This window comes from Salmo salar, unplaced genomic scaffold (genome assembly GCF_965601325.2).
Source record: "Salmo salar unplaced genomic scaffold, fSalSal1 ptg000721l, whole genome shotgun sequence".
NCBI classification, from domain to species: Eukaryota; Metazoa; Chordata; class Actinopteri; order Salmoniformes; family Salmonidae; genus Salmo; species Salmo salar.
Window position 1 is genome coordinate 228,932 of NW_027675475.1, and position 23,279 is coordinate 252,210.

At 43.3% G+C, this 23,279-nt stretch overlaps 1 protein-coding gene across 1 annotated transcript; it reads right to left on the reverse strand.

Moving 5' to 3' along the window:
* Positions 1 to 303: 303 nt before the first annotated feature.
* LOC145877213 (tripartite motif-containing protein 16) lies at positions 304 to 10,858 on the reverse strand. Its single transcript, XM_082972512.1, has 6 exons — positions 9,975 to 10,858; positions 9,446 to 9,541; positions 3,440 to 3,673; positions 2,560 to 2,719; positions 2,375 to 2,434; positions 304 to 2,143 (listed from the first exon to the last, which is right to left on the reverse strand). The coding sequence occupies exons 1-6, from the start codon at positions 10,569 to 10,571 to the stop codon at positions 1,629 to 1,631; spliced, it is 1,662 nt and encodes a 553-aa protein (XP_082828638.1). The 5' UTR covers positions 10,572 to 10,858; the 3' UTR covers positions 304 to 1,628.
* Between the last annotated feature and the right edge of the window lie 12,421 nt (positions 10,859 to 23,279).

The window sequence follows — 23,279 nt, forward strand, 5'->3', positions numbered from 1 at the left end:
GATCTCATCTCGGTACCTAATGGCAGTCAGGCTACCTCTCAATTTAGAACACACATTTAGAACCCTCGTTTAGAACGCTCATTTAGAACGCTCATTTAGAACGCTCGTTTAGAACCCTCGTTTAGAACCCTCGTTTAGAACCCTCGTTTAGAACCCTCGTTTAGAACCCTCGTTTAGAACCCTCGTTTAGAACGCTCATTTAGAACGCTCATTTAGAACGCTCATTTACAACAACAATCAGTATTTGAGCTGGACACACTTTTTTCAGAAACTATTTACACAAAAAACACACACAGTCCTTACAAAGTTTCTCTCCAGAATGTGAGCAGTTTCTTTTTTGAAGGAAATGGTTCATATATTCACAGAAGTATATATTTAATCACTGAACAGTAGCAGACCTAACTTCATCTGTTCCTGACTCTGGATAGTGGATTAAAAAGACCACCTGTTGTTACATCAACACCAGACATCATGATTCATGGAAATGGACATTGTATTTTATCAAATATGAAAACCTTAAATCTCTTCAAATTCAAATCAGTCAGAAAATAAGGATCGTACATAAAACAGAGCAGAATAAATCATCACATCTGGGGACCATCACCACCAGCATGACTAGTATCTATGTGGACCCTACTACAGTTTAACCAGCTCAGCTATAGACTACACCAGCATGACTAGTATCTATGTGGACCCTACTACAGTTTAACCAGCTCAGCTATAGACTACACCAGCATGACTAGTATCTATGTGGACCCTACTACAGTTTAACCAGCTCAGCTATAGACTACACCAGCATGACTAGTATCTATGTGGACCCTACTACAGTTTAACCAGCTCAGCTATAGACTACACCAGCATGACTAGTATCTATGTGGACCCTACTACAGTTTAACCAGCTCAGCTATAGACTACACCAGCATGACTAGTATCTATGTGGACCCTACTACAGTTTAACCAGCTCAGCTATAGACTACACCAGCATGACTAGTATCTATGTGGACCCTACTACAGTTTAACCAGCTCAGCTATAGACTACACCAGCATGACTAGTATCTATGTGGACCCTACTACAGTTTAACCAGCTCAGCTATAGACTACACCAGCATGACTAGTATCTATGTGGACCCTACTACAGTTTAACCAGCTCAGCTATAGACTACACCAGCATGACTAGTATCTATGTGGACCCTACTACAGTTTAACCAGCTCAGCTATAGACTACACCAGCATGACTAGTATCTATGTGGACCCTACTACAGTTTAACCAGCTCAGCTATAGACTACACCAGCATGACTAGTATCTATGTGGACCCTACTACAGTTTAACCAGCTCAGCTATAGACTACACCAGCATGACTAGTATCTATGTGGACCCTACTACAGTTTAACCAGCTCAGCTATAGACTACACCAGCGTGACTAGTATCTATGTGGACCCTACTACAGTTTAACCAGCTCAGCTATAGACTACACCAGCATGACTAGTATCTATGTGGACCCTACTACAGTTTAACCAGCTCAGCTATAGACTACACCAGCATGACTAGTATCTATGTGGACCCTACTACAGTTTAACCAGCTCAGCTATAGACTACACCAGCATGACTAGTATCTATGTGGACCCTACTACAGTTTAACCAGCTCAGCAGTACTATTATAGAGCCTAAACCCAGGATAGAGGGTCTGAGTGAATGTGGTCTGGACTCTGTGGAGGAGGGTCATTGTGTCAGAGACACTGTAGAAGGACAGAGTACCTGCCTTGTGATCCAGGTACACTCCTACTCTGGAGGACTGAGGGCCTGATACTTCAGTCTCAACATCATTGTGTCTGAAATAATAACCATCACTATAGCACTGTAAACTCCAGGACTTGTTATTGAATCCAAATCTATTATCTGTCTCTGTTCTGCTGATGTCTTTATATGAGACTGCTGTAATAACCCACCCCCCAGTCCACTCCACCTCCCAGTAACAGCGTCCAGACAGACCCTCTCTACACAGAACCTGGTACTCGTTGGTGAATCTGTCTGGATGGTCAGGATATGGTTGGTCTTGGTCTGTATAGGTCACCTTTCTGTTCCCTTCAGACAGAGAGAGGTGTGTGCCTGCTGTGTTTGGGTCCAGTGTGAGCTGACAGGAATCTGGGAGAAGAGCAGAGACCAATGAGGGGAGTCAGAACAATAAGTTAAGTCAGATACTGTATCTACCCTGTCTTTGATTAGAGCACAGCAGAGATCAAATCAGAGAAATATGAGGAGTCAGATAGATACCCAGTCTTTGATTAGATCTACTATTGCTATATATTTCTAGAGGGATTGTTAGGAGTGGCAGTAAAAAGAGACTGTTAGTTACTTCACAATAAAGAGACTCACATTGTAACAACTGTTCTCTGGTCTTGGGCTCTGGAGGCAGAACAACCTCCACTATATTCACTACAGACACACAAACACATTGACAGAGAGAGGGAATGTTATCATCATACCATATTCCACATGTATATGACTAGTAGGGAACTTTCAATGGTCTAAAGTTGATGTTCTGATTGTTTTCAACACACCTGTAGTGGAGATCTTGGTCCATTCTCCTTTAAGGAAGTCTTCTAGTTTCTCTCTCAGTTCAGACACAGTCTTACTCACATCTCCAAAGTACTGAAGAGGACGGACAACGATGCTGGGTAAGTCTGAAGATACACTGATACTGGAGAGAGACTGATAACTCTGGAGAGAGAGAGAGAGACAGAGACAGAGAGACAGAGAGAGAGAGAGAGAGAGAGAGAGAGAGACAGAGAGAGAGAGAGACAGAGAGACAGAGACAGAGAGAGACAGAGACAGAGAGAGAGAGAGAGAGAGAGAGAGAGAGAGAGAGGGACAGAGGGACACAGAGAGAGGGACACGGAGAGAGGGACACAGAGGGACAGAGAGACACAGAGAGACCCAGAGAGAGGGACACAGAGAGATGTGGGGACACAGACAGAGGGACAGGGGGACACAGACAGAGGGACACAGACAGAGGGACAGGGGGACACAGAGAGGGACAGAGAGAGAGAGAGAGAGAGAGAGAGGGACACAGAGAGGGACAGAGAGAGAGAGAGAGAGGGACAGAGAGAGAGAGAGAGGGACAGAGAGAGGGACAGAGAGAGAGAGACAGAGAGAGAGAGAGGGACAGAGAGAGAGAGGGACAGAGAGAGAGGGACAGAGAGAGAGGGACAGAGAGAGAGGGACAGAGAGAGAGGGACAGAGAGAGAGAGAGAGAGAGAGGGGGGGACAGAGAGAGAGAGAGAGAGGGGGACAGAGAGAGAGAGAGAGAGAGAGACAGAGAGACAGAGAGAGAGAGAGAGAGAGAGAGAGAGAGAGAGAGAGAGGACAACATAATGATTGAGATGAATAGTTTCACATATAGTTAATTTCATATCACATGTAACAAGACAGTTTAGTTACCTGGAGGAAATGGATGTGATCCTCTGTGTGTGAGAGCTGCTCCAGCTCAGTGCTTCTCTTCCTCAGCTCAGCTATCTCCTGCTTCAGTTGCTCCAGGACTCCTTCAGCTTCACTGACTTGATCCTTCTCTTGGGCTCTGATCAGCTCCTTCACCTCAGAGCTCCTTCTCTCAATGGAGCGGATCAGCTCAGTAAAGATCTGATCACTGTCCTCCACTGCTGACTGTGCAGAGCGCTGTTAAGAGAGAGACAGAGAGAGAGAGAGAGAGAGAGAGGAAGGAGAGAGAGAGAGAGAGAGGAAGGAGAGAGAGAGAGACAGAGAGACAGAGAGACAGAGACAGACAGAGAGAGAGAGAGGGACAGAGAGAGAGAGAGGGACAGAGAGAGAGAGAGGGACAGAGAGAGAGAGAGGGACAGAGAGATAGCAGTTAGTTAATAGTATCTCTACTTGCAAATTCATCTTCTGCACATCTATCATTCCAGTGTTTAATTGCTAAATTGTAATTATTTCGCCACCACGGCCTATTTATTAATTTACCTCCTTTATCTTACCTCATTTACACAACTGTATATAGACTTTTCTATTGTGTTATTGACTGTACGTTTGTTTATTCCATGTGTAACTCTGTGTTGTTGTTTGTGTCACACTGCTTTGCTTTATCTTGGCCAGGTCGCAGTTGTAAATGAGAACTTGTTCTCAACTGGCCTACCTGGTTAAATAAAGGACTTGTTCTCAACTGGCCCACCTGGTTAAATAAAGGACTTGTTCTCAACTGGCCCACCTGGTTAAATAAAGGACTTGTTCTCAACTGGCCTACCTGGTTAAATAAAGGACTTGTTCTCAACTAGCCTCCCTGGTTAAATAAAGGACTTGTTCTCAACTGGCCTACCTGGTTAAATAAAGGACTTGTTCTCAACTGGCCCACCTGGTTAAATAAAGGTTTCATTAAAAAGTCTGGCAATAACTTAACTTTTCATTATTTAGACTGACTCCTCTAAATAATAAATATAATAAAATAACAAAAAAACAGTTAAATGCTAAGTACTATACATAGGTTTTATTTAAAAAATAACAATAGAACCTATTTAGTACTATAATGGTATTTACTAACATAATATTATTACTATAATAGTTTCTAAAGGGGTTGTAGGCTACCCTACCCTAGAATTAGGGTTCAGGATAAAACAGGTTATACGTAGGGTTAGAGTTTCTGTACAAAACTTTGTAACATCTGCTGATGTAAAAAGGATTTCATAAATACATTAGATTGATTGTTAGGTTCAGGGTATTTAAAGAGATAAACTGTATGGGTTTATATCTCTCTTGCTCCTCCCTGTGGTCTTCTGTGGGAACTACATACCTCATTCACCACACTTGATAGGCTCATAATCTGAGGTAGCAACTGAGTCAGAGCTACAAATATATGATCTCCACCTATCCATTAGGTTTACAACTCAGTGAACCTGCGCAGCATTCTCTCTATTTGATGTCTACGAACCAACAGATTTCAACGATTATCATATTACCCAGCAGCCATTTAGAAACAAATAAAAAAAGGTTATTTCTTTTTATTCTTTCTTCTGACTGTTTAAATCGGCCACATCTTGAAAAAGATTACAGGGACATGCGATTTTTTGAGAATGTACACCTTTTTATATAATAAAAAAATATATATACAGTTAACCATGACCAGAATATGTTTAACGTTTGAAGGCTTTGCGCCAACCATCCCTGTAAGTCACTACAATCTATAAACAGGTGAACAGTGAGCTTCCTCACTAAATAGCTGTAACCTAGTTAATAATAAGTTACTTGAGGTAAACCTACAAGGATGGTTAATAATAAGTTACCTGAGGTAAACCTACAAGGATAGTTAATAATAAGTTACCTGAGGTAAACCTACAAGGATAGTTAATAATAAGTTACCTGAGGTAAACCTACAAGGTTAGTTAATAATAAGTTACCTGAGGTAAACCTACAAGGATAGTTAATAATAAGTTACCTGAGGTAAACCTACAAGTTTAGTTAATAATAAGTTACCTGAGGTAAACCTACAAGGGTAGTTAATAATAAGTTACCTGAGGTAAACCTACAAGTTTAGTTAATAATAAGTTACCTGAGGTAAACCTACAAGGATAGTTAATAATAAGTTACCTGAGGTAAACCTACAAGGATAGTTAATAATAAGTTACCTGAGGTAAACCTACAAGGATAGTTAATAATAAGTTACCTGAGGTAAACCTACAAGGTTAACGCGGGCTGGAAGAGAATTACTTCAAAACCACAGCAAACAGCTGGGACATATAGTAATATTATATATATAATATTATATCACTGGGCTCCTCTGTGCTAACAAACCCTGTGTACCACCCCTCCCCTGTTTAACCTTGAATTTCGTTCAGATAAACACTTCCACATTTAGCAAAACGAACCAACTCTTTACGGATCTGTTCGGTGGTAATAAACGGAGGCAGATTAGACACCACTACTCTTGTCGAAATCAGCACCAACACAACCCCTCACATAAATCATACTGGTAACTAGCCGGGTAACAAGACTCACCTTTTACATTACCACAACCACCGCCTTGTTCATTCTGGATACAGAGTGTATATGTTCCTCTCCCACCTGTTCACCGACCAGGATCAATAATTCCTCCACACCATTCTCCACAACGCACCTGAAGAGACAGCGTTTCTTCTCCACTCGGTTGAGGACATCAAACTACCCTACTCCCTCCTCAACTCTAACCGATAAACAGTGGAAACCGATAAACAAACCCTCCCACCATGACAAAATACATTTGGAAAATAGGCAAAAGAATAGCTGCACTCTTCACGAACGACAAAACCTCACGTTACCAACTTCTTCTTCTTCTATGGTATAATGGAGGTCCTCAAACCAACGTTAACCTGTTAGGGCTAGGGGGCAGCATTGACACGGCTGGATAAAAAACATACCCGATTTAATCTGGTTACCACTCCTACTCAGTAACTAGAATATGCATATACTTATTACATATGGATAGAAAACACCCTAAATTTTCTAAAACTGTTTGAATGGTGTCTGTGAGTATAACAGAACTCAAATGGCAGGTCAAAACCTGAGAGATTCCTTTACAGGAAGTGGCCTGTCTGACCATTTCTGGAACTTCTTTGCCATCTCTATCATTTACTAAGGATCTCTGCTCTAACGTGACACTTCCCACGTCTTCCATAGGCTCTCATAGCCCGGGAAAAAAGAGAATGTCGTCATTCCAGCCCCAGGCTGAAACACATTATCGCCTTTCTCAAGTGGCCCATCAAGAGACACTAGCTTATGCGCGTGACCCCGACCGCCCCCGCCTTTGGGATTTTTTCCTCTGTTTGCCGAAAAGGAGATTCCCTGTCGGAATATTATCGCTTTTCTACGAGAAAAATGACGTAAAAATTGATTTTAAACAGCGGTTGACATGCTTCGACGTACGGCAATGGAATACTTTGAATTTTATTGTCAGGAATTGCGCCAAGCGCGCGACACTTCTTTACTATTTCGGATAGTGTCTGGAACGCACGAACAAAACGCCGCTATTCGGATATAACGATGGATTATTTTGGACCAAACCAACATTTGTTATTGAAGTAGACGTCCTGGGTGTGCATTCTGACGAAGACAACAAAAGGTAATGACATTTTTATAATAGTAAATATGATTATGGTGAGTGCTAAACTTGCCGGGTGTCTAAATAGCGAGCCCGTGATGCCTGGGCTATGTACTTAGAATATTGCAAAATGTGCTTTCACCAAAAAGCTATTTTAAAATCGGACATATCGAGTGCATAGAGGAGGTCTGTATCTATAATTCTTAAAATAATTGTTATGCTTTTTGTGAACGTTTATCGTGAGTAATTTAGTAAAATGTTAGCGAATTCCCCGTAAGTTTGCGGGGGGTATGCTAGTTCTGAACGTCACATGCTAATGTAAAAAGCTGGTTTTTGATATAAATATGAACTTGATTGAACAAAACATGCATGTATTGTATAACATAATGTCCTAGGGTTGTCATCTGATGAAGATCATCAAAGGTGAGTGCTGCATTTAGCTGTCTTCTGGGTTTTGGTGACATTATATGCTGGCTTGAAAAATGGGTGTCTGATTATTTCTGGCTTGGTACTCTGCTGACATAATCTAATGTTTTGCTTTCGTTGTAAAGCCTTTTTGAAATCGGACAGTGTGGTTAGATTAACGAGAGTCTTATCTTTAAATGGCTGTAAAATAGTCATATGTTTGAGAAATTGAAGTAATAGGATTTTGAAGATTTTGAAAATCGCGCCACAGGCTGGCAGTGGATGTTACGTAGGTGGGACGAATTCGTCCCGCCGGTCCCATAGAGGTTAAAGGAGCGTGGCGCCTCCTACTGTGCTGGAGTGTGTTCAATCACGGTTTACACCATTTCTAAATCCTCCTACCTAACTCAGTACTTCTGAGAAAATAAAAAAGATCCCTACTAACTTCTAATAGACCCTCCCCCATCCCCCAAATCCCTTCCAAACCCCCCAACCCCATCCAACCTCAATATGACCCTACACTTCAATCTTTCCCTCTCTTCTACATCCTTACAACAATATAACAACACATGCTCCACCGTTTCATTGACAATACCCTCCAGACACAAACCATTCACATGCTGCCAACCAGATGTAAGGACCAGTTCAATGTACAATGTCCTAAACACAATCGAGGAAACACCACCTCTTCCTTCCTAATCTGACCTTTGAACCTTGGTCCACCGACCTTTCTTTGGAGGGCATATAAATGCCGTCCCTTGTGCTCAGAGTCCCATCTCTTCTGCCACACATCTATCAAAATGTCTCTGATCTCACATTTGTCCTCACCTCTACCCAGTGGAACATTAATATATATTATATCTTGTTTTAAAGTTATTTTAGCTAACTGTTTAACCTTAAATTTACAAAATGGGAAAAGGGGAAATTATGATAATACTAAAAAACACCCTTCCAACTAACCCTACACTCATTAAAACCCACTACCCCATTCCACTACTTTGACCCTATCTGCTCCTGCACCAGGCCAACTAACCCTACACTCATTAAAACCCACTACCCCATTCCACTACTTTGACCCTATCTGCTCCTGCACCAGGCCAACTAACCCTACACTCATTAAAACCCACTACCCCCATTCCACTACTTTGACCCTATCTGCTCCTGCACCAGGCCAACTAACCCTACACTCATTAAAACCCACTACCCCATTCCACTACTTTGACCCTATCTGCTCCTGCACCAGGCCAACTAACCCTACACTCATTAAAACCCACTACCCCATTCCACTACTTTGACCCTATCTGCTCCTGCACCAGGTCAACTAACCCTACACTCATTAAAACCCACTACCCCATTCCACTACTTTGACCCTATCTGCTCCTGCACCAGGCCAACTAACCCTACACTCATTAAAACCCACTACCCCATTCCACTACTTTGACCCTATCTGCTCCTGCACCAGGCCAACTAACCCTACACTCATTAAAACCCACTACCCCATTCCACTACTTTGACCCTATCTGCTCCTGCACCAGGCCAACGGCCTGGGAGGACGGGACACCACCACTCAACACACCCTGGAACTCTTCTGAAGTCAAATCTAGTATGACCAAATACACTAAGAAGCCAATTTTTGTTCTGTGATTTACATTCCATTTCTGCGGTACAGTTGATAACCATTTGCTATGAACACTAAGAAGCCAACCTTACTGAAGCATATATCACTCGTTGGCCTGTCCCTCTGTGCTGTCACAGATCTACTACTCACAGGGATCCTCTCAGGACCCCTCAGCCTTGACCCATCCTCCTCTACTTTCTTCACTGCCTCAGCAGTGACAACCTGTTCCCAACAGTGGGGTCAGTGGGATTGGATAGGGGCCCCTCTACCTCTCTCTCTCTCTCTCTCTCTGACTGGAGGAGACAGGTGAAATGGTGTGTCTCCTCTGGTCAACAATACTCACCTTGAGAGACTCCACAGCCTGTTGGAGCTCCTTCAGCTCCTTCTCTCTCTCCTGGAATCTCTGCTGGACCTTCTGCTGACTCATCCCCAGCTGCCTCTGTGGAGAATCACTCTTCAATGAGCTATCAAGCTTTATTAGTCCAGTAGATCAATAGTATAGTAATGTGACATAGGGCCCATAGAGAGGAAGATCTAAAAAAATGGATGGTCCATTTACTAAATGATATTTATTTGTTGCTATGTGAATGATTATAGTTTTTATGGTAGGACTACATGTATCAACAGGTTGAGACTGAACTTTGGACTCATAAAAGGCCATTCAGAATGATAATAGTGTTTGACATTATAAAATGGTGATACATCTGGAGAATCTGGGTTCACATATCAATATACTCAAGGTTTGTGTTCATATTTGTTCTGCTGAGGATCCATTTCATTTCAATGATCTCATATTCAAACAGCCTTAGTTCCTACTGTATCTTTAATTCTTTGTTTATCAGACAGTCACCAACAAGTTGTTCTGGTCTTACCTGTTTCTCAGTCCTCTCTGCTGCAGCTGACACTGTATCATGGCCTTTATGTTCATCCATTGTACACTGATAACAGATACACTGCTGATCGGTACGACAGTAAACCTCCAGCAGTTTGTCATGATGAGAGCAGATCTTCTCCTGTAGTTGTGCGGTGGCTTTGACCAGCTTGTGCCTCTTCAAAGCAGGAAATTCGTAGTGAGATTGGAGGTGAGTCTCACAGTAAGAGGCCAGACACACCAGACAGGACATGAGGGCTTTCTGCTTTCTGGTCCCAGTGCAGAAATCACACGCCACATCTCTAGGTCCAGCATAGCACAGAGCAGGAGGGGGAGCAGCCTGGAGTCCTGTCTTCTTCAGTTTCTCCACCAGCTCAGCCAACATGTTATTTTTACTCAGCGTAGGCCTCGGACTGAAGGTCTGTCTGCACTGAGGACAGCTATAGACCCCTTTCAGAACATCCTGATCCCAGCAGCCCTCAATACAGCTCCTACAGTAACTGTGTCCACAGGGGATGGTGACTGGTTCCTTCAGTAGATCCAGACAGACAGAACAACAGAACTGGTCCTGGTCCAGCAGAACTCCCTGTTGAGCCATTTGGACGGTTGTTCACTCTCACACAGACAGACGAGACAGAGACTCAGATCAGTTTCGTTTCCTCAGAAGAGAGTTTGTGAAGGGGGATGGATTTCCTGGTTCTGCCAGAGGGGTGGGGTTAGAGGGAGGGAGGGGTTAGAGGAATGCAGGAAGAGAGAGAGGAACTGCAAGCAACATCAAGAGGGAGACAAATAGTTTTGTTCCAATGTTAGAGCCCTTAACATATAAATAGTGTTAACCCAGTATCAGTATCAATAGTGTTAACCCAGTATCAGTATCAATAGGGTTAACCCAGTATCAGTATCAATAGTGTTAACCCAGTATCAGTATCAATAGGGTTAACCCAGTATCAGTATCAATAGTGTTAACACAGTATCACAGAACAGGGCTCCGGGCAGCCGAGCGGAAATGGAGGAAAACTCGCCTCCCTGCGGACCTGGCATCCTTTCACTCCCTCCTCTCTACATTCTCCTCTTCTGTCTCTGCTGCTAAAGCCACTTTCTACCACTCTAAATTCCAAGCATCTGCCTCTAACCCTAGGAAGCTCTTTGCTACCTTCTCCTCCCTTCTGAATCCTCCTCCCCCTCCCCCCCCCTCCTCCCTCTCTGCGGATGACTTCGTCAACCATTTTGAAAAGAAGGTTGACGATATCCGATCCTCGTTTGCTAAGTCAAACGACACCGCTGGTCCTGCTCACACTGCCCTACCCTGTGCTTTGACCTCTTTCTCCCCTCTCTCTCCAGATGAAATCTTGCGTCTTGTGACGGCCGGCCGCCCAACAACCTGCCCACTTGACCCTATCCCCTCCTCTCTTCTCCAGACCATTTCCGGAGACCTTCTCCCCTTCCTCACCTCGCTCATCAACTCATCCTTGACCGCTGGCTACGTACCTTCCGTCTTCAAGAGAGCGAGAGTTGCACCCCTTCTGAAAAAACCTACACTCGATCTCTCCGATGTCAACAACTACAGACCAGTATCCCTTCTTTCTTTTCTCTCTAAAACTCTTGAACGTGCCGTCCTTGGCCAGCTCTCCTGCTATCTCTCTCAGAATGACCTTCTTGATCCTAATCAGTCAGGTTTCAAGACTGGGCATTCAACTGAGACTGCTCTTCTCTGTGTCACGGAGGCTCTCCGCTCTGCTAAAGCTAACTCTCTCTCCTCTGCTCTCATCCTTCTAGACCTATCTGCTGCCTTTGATACTGTGAACCATCAGATCCTCCTCTCCACCCTCTCCGAGTTGGGCATCTCCGGCGCGGCCCACGCTTGGATTGCGTCCTACCTGACAGGTCGCTCCTACCAGGTGGCGTGGCGAGAATCTGTCTCCGCACCATGCGCTCTCACCACTGGTGTCCCCCAGGGCTCTGTTCTAGGCCCTCTCCTATTCTCGCTATACACCAAGTCACTTGGCTCTGTCATATCCTCACATGGTCTCTCCTATCATTGCTATGCAGACGACACACAATTAATCTTCTCCTTTCCCCCTTCTGATAACCAGGCGGCGAATCGCATCTCTGCATGTCTGTCAGACATATCAGTGTGGATGACGGATCACCACCTCAAGCTGAACCTCGGCAAGACGGAGCTGCTCTTCCTCCCGGGGAAGGACTGCCCGTTCCATGATCTCGCCATCACGGTTGACAACTCCCTTGTGTCCTCCTCCCAGAGTGCTAAGAACCTTGGCGTGATCCTGGACAACACCCTGTCGTTCTCCACTAACATCAAGGCGGTGACCCGATCCTGTAGGTTCATGCTCTACAACATTCGCAGAGTACGACTCTGCCTCACACAGGAAGCGGCGCAGGTCCTAATCCAGGCACTTGTCATCTCCCGTCTGGATTACTGCAACTCGCTGTTGGCTGGGCTCCCTGCCTGTGCCATTAAACCCCTACAACTCATCCAGAACGCCGCAGCCCGTCTGGTGTTCAACCTTCCCAAGTTCTCTCACGTCACCCCACTCCTCCGCTCTCTCCACTGGCTTCCAGTTGAAGCTCGCATCCGCTACAAGACCATGGTGATTGCCTACGGAGCTGTGAAGGGAACGGCACCTCCATACCTTCAGGCTCTGATCAGGCCCTACACCCAAACAAGGGCACTGCGTTCATCCACCTCTGGCCTGCTGGCCCCCCTACCTCTGAGGAAGCACAGTTCCCGCTCAGCCCAGTCAAAACTGTTCGCTGCTCTGACACCCCAATGGTGGAACAAGCTCCCTCACGACGCCAGGACAGCGGAGTCAATCACCACCTTCCGGAGACACCTGAAACCCCACCTCTTTAAGGAATACCTAGGATAGGATAAAGTAATCCTTCTAACCCCCCCCCCCCCCCTTAAAAGATTTAGATGCACTATTGTAAAGTGGTTGTTCCACTGGATATCATAAGGTGAATGCACCAATTTGTAAGTCGCTCTGGATAAGAGCGTCTGCTAAATGACTTAAATGTAATGTAAATGTATCAGTATAAATAGTGTTAACCCAGTATCAGTATCAATAGGGTTAACCCAGTATCAGTATCAATAGTGTTAACCCAGTATCAGTATCAATAGGGTTAACCCAGAATCAGTATCAATAGTGTTAACCCAGTATCAGTATCAATAGGGTTAACCCAGTATCAGTATTAATAGTGTTAACCCAGTATCAGTATAAATAGGGTTAATCCAGTATCAGTATAAATAGTGTTAACCCAGTATCAGTATCAATAGTGTTAACCCAGTATCAGTATAAATACTGTTAACCCAGTATCAGTATCAATAGGGTTAACCCAGTATCAGTATTAATAGGGTTAACCCAGTATCAGTATAAATAGTGTTAACCCAGTATCAGTATCAATAGGGTTAACCCAGTATCAGTATCAATAGTGTTAACCCGGTATCAGTATCAATAGGGTTAACCCAGTATCAGTATCAATAGGGTTAACCCAGTATCTGTATAAATAGTGTTAACCCAGTATCAGTATCAATAGGGTTAACCCAGTATCAGTATTAATAGGGTTAACCCAGTATCAGTATTAATAGGGTTAACCCAGTATCAGTATAAATAGGGTTAACCCAGTATCAGTATAAATAGGGTTAACCCAGTATCAGTATTTGTAGGGTTAACCCAGTATCAATAGTGTTAACCCAGTATCAGTATCAATAGGGTTAACCCAGTATCAGTATCAATAGGGTTAACCCAGTATCAGTATCAATAGTGTTAACCCAGTATCAGTATCAACAGTGTTAACCCAGTATCGGAATCAATAGTGTTAACCCAGTATCAGTATTAATAGGGTTAACCCAGTATCAATAGTGTTAACCCAGTATCAGTATCAATAGGGTTAACCCAGTATCAGTATCAATAGGGTTAACCCAGTATCAGTATCAATAGTGTTAACCCAGTATCAGTATCAATAGTGTTAACCCAGTATCAATATCAATAGGGTTAACCCAGTATCAGTATCAATAGTGTTAACCCAGTATCAGTATCAATAGTGTTAACCCAGTATCAATATCAATAGGGTTAACCCAGTATCAGTATCAATAGGGTTAACCCAGTATCAATATCAACAGTGTTAACCCATTATGGTATCAATAGTGTTAACCCAGTATCAGTATTAATAGGGTTAACCCAGTATCAGTATCAATAGGGTTAACCCAGAATCAGTATTAATAGTGTGAACCCAGTATCAGTATCAATAGGGTTAACCCAGTATCAGTATCAATAGTGTTAACCCAGTATCAATATCAATAGTGTTAACCCCGTATCAATATCAATAGGGTTAACCCAGTATCAGTATTAATAGTGTTAACCCAGTATCAGTATCAATAGGGTTAACCCAGTATCAGTATCAATAGTGTTAACCCAGTATCAGTATCAATAGGGTTAACCCAGAATCAGTATTAATAGTGTGAACCCAGTATCAGTATCAATAGGGTTAACCCAGTATCAGTATCAATAGTGTTAACCCAGTATCAATATCAATAGTGTTAACCCCGTATCAATATCAATAGTGTTAACCCAGTATCAGTATCAATAGGGTTAACCCAGTATCAGTATCAATAGGGTTAACCCAGTATCAGTATCAATAGGGTTAACCCAGTATCAGTATCAATAGGGTTAACCCAGTATCAGTATTAATAGGGTTAACCCAGTATCAGTATAAATAGGGTTAACCCGGTATCAGTATCAATAGGGTTAACCCAGTATCAGTATTAATAGGGTTAACCCAGTATCAATATCAATAGGTTTAACCGAGTATCAGTATCAATAGTGTTAACCCAGTATCAATATCAATAGGGTTAACCCAGTATCAGTATCAATAGTGTTAACCCAGTATCAATATCAATAGTGTATCAGTATCAATAGTGTTAACCCAGTATCAGTATAAGTAGTGTTAACCCAGTATCAGTATCAATAGGTTTAACCGAGTATCAGTATCAATAGTGTTAACCCAGTATCAATATCAATAGTGTATCAGTATCAATAGTGTTAACCCAGTATCAGTATAAGTAGTGTTAACCCAGTATCAATATGTTAATTAGTCCCGTGCTTCGACTACTCAGACCCCTCACACATCCGGTCCATTCTGATGTTCTCACAGACACCATACCACTTCTGACACCAATGTAGCAAACAGCTGGGCAGGGAAGTGAACCCAGGTCTCACATGTAAAAGGCCAACAACCTACGCATCGCACCATTGGCACCAATTGGGTCACTTGGTTGGAATTGTGAAGTGGCTCATATAGCGAGGATCACTGCACTATAGAGGAACTATGATACAATTACATTATCATATGAAATGTAGAGAATCACTACACTATAGTGGAACTATGATACAATTACATTATCATATGAAATGTAGAGGATCACTGCACTATAGTGGAACTATGATACAATTACATTATCACATGAAATGTTAAATGTAGAAGTATAATATATGAATATTGATATATTGAATTTGACTTGACCACGTCCAGTCAGCTCCATTTATATGATTAAACTGACACCAACCTGTCTCAGTAGTAGTAGACTGTTAGGAGTGTTTTACTGTCATTCACTATACTAACATTACACCAACCTGTCTCAGTAGTAGTAGACTGTTAGGAGTGTTTTACTGTCATTCACTATACTAACATTACATTTAATTTATCTACACACTTTACAATAATCCCTGGCAGGATTCTCACCTTGAAACTTCATTGCGATTATTTTCTGTTCTGTTCTGTATATTCTGATGGGTGAGGCCTGAGCTGGAATGTGAAGCTAACTGAAGCTGGCTAGCTTTAGAAAACCAGTATATCAAGCCTGTATCATAGTATACCCCTCAGGCTACGTTCAGGTTTCAGCAAGAGGCAGGTATCAACATGCCGAGTCGTAGGCGACAACCTGGGTTGTATTCATTAGTTTACTCCACAGCCAACAGTTTTAAGATGTTAAATAAAACATAAACCGTTTACTCTAAACGCTGTACAATGTGACCTAATCGGTTTCTGTTGCCAAACGTTTTGCTACGGTGGGCACTAATGAATACACACAAACTGTTTTGAGGAAGTGTAAGTTGTTGTTAGTCTCTCGAACAATATTTATTTGTCTCTCTTTCACACAACATACCTTCCTGAGTGAAAAGAGTTAACTGTAGATTATAAAGAGAAAATGTTTGTTTGTTACTTGTTGTGTTTTAAGCCTGTTTTGAGAAGACAAGTCTATAGACCTATGATACAGTACACTCTTAGAATAAAGGGTTCCAAACGGGTCCTCCGGCCGTCCCCGTAGGAGAACGCTTTTGGGTTCCAGGTAGAACCCTTCTGGCTTCCATGTAGAACCCTCTGTGGAAAGGGTTCTTCACGGAACCCAAAAGGGTTCTACCTAGTACCAAAAAAAGGGTTCTACAAAGGGTTCTCCTATGGGGACGGCCAAAGAACCCTTTTAGATTGTAGATAGTGTAGGAGCGATCACCCTGGGGCACACAGATGGGCACAGAACGAATTCACCCCACGCATCTAATTTATATCCAAAACATTTTAAGGAGAGTAGGACTATTTTAACACTGTCCACCAAAATTATAATTAACTATATGAATACACATAACAATATCATCAACTATATTAATACACATAACAATATCAACTATATTAATACACATAACAATATCATAAACTATATTAATACACACAACAATATCACCAACTATATGAATACACATAACAATATCATCAACTATATTAATACACACAACAATACCATCAACTATATTAATACACATAACAATATCATCAACTATATGAATACACATAACAATATCATCAACTATATTAATACACATAACAATATCATCAACTATATGAATACACACAACAATACCATCAACTATATTAATACACATGACAATCGTCGTCTTACCTTTTATCTCTCAATAGAAACAGAGTCTGTAATGATCATTCGGTCGTTGAAAGTTACTTTCGTTTGCTCTGCTCATTTACATATCAGGTTCTGCCTGTTCTCTCTCCACTCCCTCTCTCTTTACAGCTCTTACAATGTGCAGCTCCTCTCTCCCCAGGGGTTGCAGCTCCTCTCTCCCCAGGGGTTGCAGCTCCTCTCTCTCCCCAGGGGTAGCAGCTCCTCTCTCCCCAGGGGTAGCAGCTCCTCTCTCCCCAGGGGTAGCAGCTCCTCTCTCTCCAGGGGTAGCAGCTCCTCTCTCCCCAGGGGTAGCAGCTCCTCTCTCCCCAGGGGTAGCAGCTCCTCTCTCTCCAGGGGTAGCAGCTCCTCTCTCCCCAGGGGTAGCAGCTCCTCTCTCCCCAGGGGTAGCAGCTCCTCTCTCTCCAGGGGTAGCAGCTCCTCTCTCCCCAGGGGTAGCAGCTCCTCTCTCCCCAGGGATTTGAAGACATTAGGAGCTACTTTTGAACACATACATCTACAGTGTATTGCCAACAGCTTCAAACATTGACTCTGACCTGTCCAAAAAGCCAATCTGATTAAATTACCCCTCAATCCCTTCTTTCTTTTTTCTCTCTCTCTAAAGTCACACTTTTTTGATAGTACTTTTAAAAGTGGCAATATTTCGAGAATAAAGTGGCAATATTTTGATAATATACTCAACATTATATTTTTAGAATGAAGTCTGTTATGAATGTAGGGGATGTGTTTAATAAGTGCATGTCTCCCTGACTACCTGTTGCTGTACCACTGTTGAAATGCCTCAGTTAGATGTCCTGGTGAAACTATAATAAAGTCTGTTATATTTCTAGATGAATGTAGGGGATGTGTTTAATAAGTGCATGTCTCCCTGACTACCTGTTACTGAACCACTGTTGAAATGCCTCAGTTAGATGTCCTGGTGAGACTATAATAAAGTCTGTTATATTTCTAGATGAATGTAGGGGATGTGTTTAATAAGTGCATGTCTTCCTGACTACCTGTTGCTGTACCACTGTTGAAATGCCTCAGTTAGATGTCCTGGTGAGACTATAATAAAGTCTGTTATATTTCTAGATGAATGTAGGGGATGTGTTTAATAAGTGCATGTCTCCCTGACTACCTGTTGCTGTACCACTGTTGAAATGCCTCAGTTAGATGTCCTGGTGAAACTATAATAAAGTCTGTTATATTTCTAGATGAATGTAGGGGATGTGTTTAATAAGTGCATGTCTCCCTGACTACCTGTTGCTGTACCACTGTTGAAATGCCTCAGTTAGATGTCCTGGTGACACTATAATAAAGTCTGTTTTATTTCTAGATGAATGTAGGGGATGTGTTTAATAAGTGCATGTCTTCCTGACTACCTGTTGCTGTACCACTGTTGAAATGCCTCAGTTAGATGTCCTGGTGAAACTACCCTTTAGAATTGGATTTACTAAAGTTTGTATCATTCACAACTAAAGTTGCCAAATAACAGTTTAAAATTATCACTTTTATACTCAACATAGACACTTCATATGAACACTCACTCTGGAATGATACAAATATCCTTTTTATTTCATTCAAGCAAAATACAGTTATATTATTATTACTATAAAATCATATAATATAAAATAATGGCACATGACTTATATGTATAGACCCATCTAGTCTACTAAATGAACAAGCCTACATCCTATAACAAGGAGCATAGCCAGATAACATACAGTATCTAGTCTACTAAATGAACAAGCCTACATCCTATAACAAGGAGCATAGCCAGATAACATACAGTATCTAGTCTACTAAATGAACAAGCCTACAGTCTATATCATAGCCAGATAACATACAGTATCTAGTCTACTAAATGAACAAGTTTACATCCTATATCATAGCCAGATAACATACAGTATCTAGTCTACTAAATTAACACGTCTACAGTCTATATCATAGCCAGATAACATACAGTATCTAGTCTACTAAATGAACAAGCCTACAGTCTATATCATAGCCAGATAACATACAGTATCTAGTCTACTAAATGAACAAGCCTACAGTCTATATCATAGCCAGATAACATACAGTATCTAGTCTACTAAATGAACAAGCCTACAGTCTATATCATAGCCAGATAACATACAGTATCTAGTCTACTAAATGAACAAGTCTACAGCCTATATCATAGCCAGATAACATACAGTATCTAGTCTACTAAATGAACAAGCCTACATCCTATGGCATGGAGCATAGCCAGATAACATTCAGTAGGCCAACTCATATTCCGTTCTTCTATAATACATGTTTATTTAGATCTGCCTAAAATAAATAATGGATTCATTGTGATGGTGTGTATTAAATTGATTCATCATTTTTTTATGTAGATGTTCCAAAGGTGCTCATCAGTGGTTTGTATGAGGCTGGTAGACAGTGGTTTGTATGAGGCTGGTAGACACTGGTTTGTATGAGGCTTGTAGACAGTGGTTTGTATGAGGCTGGTAGACAGTGGTTTGTATGAGGGTTGTAGACAGTGGTTTGTATGAGGCTTGTAGACAGTGGTTTGTATGAGGCTTGTAGACAGTGGTTTGTATGAGGGTTGTAAACAGTGGTTTGTATGAGGCTTGTAGACAGTGGTTTGTATGAGGCTTGTAGACAGTGGTTTGTATGAGGCTGGTAGACAGTGGTTTGTATGAGGCTTGTAGACAGTGGTTTGTATGAGGCTTGTAGACAGTAGTTTGTATGAGGCTGGTAGACAGTGGTTTGTATGAGGCTGGTAGACAGTGGTTTGTATGAGGCTTGTAGACAGTGGTTTGTATGAGGCTTGTAGACAGGGGTTTGTATGAGGCTGGTAGACAGTGTTTTGTATGAGGCTTGTAGACAGGGGATTGTATGAGGCTTGTAGACAGTGGTTTGTATGAGGCTTGTAGACAGTGGTTTGTATGAGGCTTGTAGACAGGGGTTTGTATGAGGCTTGTAGACAGTGGTTTGTATGAGGCTTGTAGACAGTGGTTTGTATGAGGCTTGTAGACAGTGGTTTGTATGAGGCTTGTAGACAGTGGTTTTTATGAGGCTGGTAGACAGGGGTTTGTATGAGGCTTGTAGACAGTGGTTTGTATGAGGCTTGTAGACAGTGGTTTGTATGAGGCTTGTAGACAGTGGTTTGTATGAGGCTTGTAGACAGTGGTTTGTATGAGGCTTGTAGACAGGGGTTTGTATGAGGCTTGTAGACAGGGGTTTGTATGAGGCTTGTAGACAGTGGTTTGTATGAGGCTGGTAGACAGTGGTTTGTATGAGGCTTGTAGACAGTGGTTTGTATGAGGCTTGTAGACAGTGGTTTGTATGAGGCTTGTAGACAGTGGTTTGTATGAGGCTTGTAGACAGGGGTTTGTATGAGGCTTGTAGACAGTGGTTTGTATGAGGCTTGTAGACAGGGGTTTGTATGAGGCTTGTAGACAGTGGTTTGTATGAGGCTTGTAGACAGTGGTTTATATGAGGCTTGTAGACAGTGGTTTGTATGAGGCTGGTAGACAGTGGTTTGTATGAGGCTTGTAGACAGTGGTTTGTATGAGGCTTGTAGACAGTGGTTTGTATGAGGCTTGTAGACAGTGGTTTGTATGAGGCTTGTAGACAGGGGTTTGTATGAGGCTTGTAGACAGTGGTTTGTATGAGGCTTGTAGACAGTGGTTTATATGAGGCTTGTAGACAGTGGTTTGTATGAGGCTGGTAGACAGTGGTTTGTATGAGGCTTGTAGACAATGGTTTGTATGAGGCTGGTAGACAGTGGTTTGTATGAGGCTTGTAGACAGTGGAGGCCTGTAGTTGCTATACGTGTCAAAGTTAATTAACAGTAATTTACCTTCAGGTCAGCAGTCTTTTGCATGACAATAACCGTCAGACAAAAAAAATCAAGCTCTAGGTGTGTGTCTGGGTCTCCTACATCATGACAGCTCTAGGTCTGTGTCCAGGTCTCCTACATCATGACTCCACAGCTCTAGGTCTGTGTCTGGGTCTCCTACATCATGACTCCACAGCTCTAGGTCTGTGTCTGGGTCTCCTACATCATGACTCCACAGCTCTAGGTCTGTGTCCAGGTCTCCTACATCATGACTCCACAGCTCTAGGTCTGAATCTGGTTGTCCTACATCATGACTCCACAGCTCTAGGTCTGTGTCTGGGTCTCCTACATCATGACTCCACAGCTCTAGGTCTGTGTCTTGGTCTCCTACATCATGACTCCACAGCTCTAGGTCTGTATCCGGGTCTCCTACATCATGACTCCACAGCTCTAGGTCTGTGTCTGGGTCTCCTACATCATGACTCCACAGCTCTAGGTCTGTGTCTGGGTCTCCTACATCATGACTCCACAGCTCTAGGTCTGTGTCTAGGTCTCCTACATCATGACTCCACAGCTCTAGGTCTGTGTCCAGGTCTCCTACATCATGACTCCACAGCTCTAGGTCTGTGTCCAGGTCTCCTACATCATGACAGCTCTAGGTCTGTGTCTGGGTCTCCTACACCATGACTCCACAGCTCTAGGTCTGTGTCCAGGTCTCCTACATCATGACTCCACAGCTCTAGGTCTGTGTCTGGGTCTCCTACATCATGACTCCACAGCTCTAGGTCTGTGTCTGGGTCTCCTACATCATGACTCCACAGCTCCAGGCCTGTGTCTGGGTCTCCTACATCATGACAGCTCTAGGTCTGTGTCTGGGTCTCCTACATCATCACTCCACAGCTCTAGGTCTGTATCTGGGTCTCCTACATCATGACTCCACAGCTCTAGGTCTGTGTCCAGGTCTCCTACATCATGACTCCACAGCTCTAGGTCTGTGTCTGGGTCTCCTACATCATGACTCCACAGCTCTAGGCCTGTGTCTGGGTCTCCTACATCATGACTCCACAGCTCTAGGTCTGTGTCTGGGTCTCCTACATCATGACTCCACAGCTCTAGGTCTGTGTCTGGGTCTCCTACATCATGACTCCACAGCTCTAGGTCTGTGTCCGGGTCTCCTACATCATGACTCCACAGCTCTAGGTCTGTGTCTGGGTCTCCTACATCATGACTCCACAGCTCTAGGTCTGTGTCTGGGTCTCCTACATCATGACTCCACAGCTCTAGGACTGTATCTGGGTCTCCTACATCATGACTCCACAGCTCTAGGCCTGTGTCTGGGTCTCCTACATCATGACTCCACAGCTCTAGGTCTGTGTCTGGGTCTCCTACATCATGACTCCACAGCTCTAGGTCTGTGTCTGGGTCTCCTACATCATGACTCCACAGCTCTAGGACTGTGTCCAGGTCTCCTACATCATGACTCCACAGCTCTAGGTCTGTGTCTGGGTTTCCTAAATCATGACTCCACAGCTCTAGGTCTGTGTCTGGGTCTCCTACATCATGACTCCACAGCTCTAGGTCTGAATCTGGTTGTCCTACATCATGACAGCTCTAGGTCTGTGTCTGGGTCTCCTACATCATGACTCCACAGCTCTAGGCCTGTGTCTGGGTCTCCTACATCATGACTCCACAGCTCTAGGTCTGTGTCTGGGTCTCCTACATCATGACTCCACAGCTCTAGGTCTGTGTCTGGGTCTCCTACATCATGACTCCACAGCTCTAGGTCTGTGTCTGGGTCTCCTACATCATGACTCCACAGCTCTAGGTCTGTGTCTGGGTCTCCTACATCATGACTCCACAGCTCTAGGTCTGTGTCTGGGTCTCCTACATCATGACTCCACAGCTCTAGGTCTGTGTCTGGGTCTCCTACATCATGACTCCACAGCTCTAGGTCTGTGTCTGGGTCTCCTACATCATGACTCCACAGCTCTAGGCCTGTGTCTGGGTCTCCTACATCATGACTCCACAGCTCTAGGTCTGTGTCTGGGTCTCCTACATCATGACTCCACAGCTCTAGGTCTGTGTCTGGGTCTCCTACATCATGACTCCACAGCTCTAGGACTGTGTCCAGGTCTCCTACATCATGACTCCACAGCTCTAGGTCTGTGTCTGGGTTTCCTAAATCATGACTCCACAGCTCTAGGTCTGTGTCTGGGTCTCCTACATCATGACTCCACAGCTCTAGGTCTGAATCTGGTTGTCCTACATCATGACAGCTCTAGGTCTGTGTCTGGGTCTCCTACATCATGACTCCACAGCTCTAGGCCTGTGTCTGGGTCTCCTACATCATGACTCCACAGCTCTAGGTCTGTGTCTGGGTCTCCTACATCATGACTCCACAGCTCTAGGTCTGTGTCTGGGTCTCCTACATCATGACTCCACAGCTCTAGGTCTGTGTCTGGGTCTCCTACATCATGACTCCACAGCTCTAGGTCTGTGTCTGGGTC

Coding starts and splice junctions, on each gene's coding strand:
- LOC145877213 (XM_082972512.1), bottom strand. CDS start 10,571: ATGGCTCAACAGGGAGTTCTGCTGGACCAGGACCAGTTCTGTTGTTCT. Junction 9,542..9,974: donor CAGAGAGGACTGAGAAACAG/GTAAGACCAGAA, acceptor GATTCTCCACAG/AGGCAGCTGGGGATGAGTCA. Junction 2,720..3,439: donor ATCACATCCATTTCCTCCAG/GTAACTAAACTG, acceptor CTCTCTCTCCAG/AGTTATCAGTCTCTCTCCAG.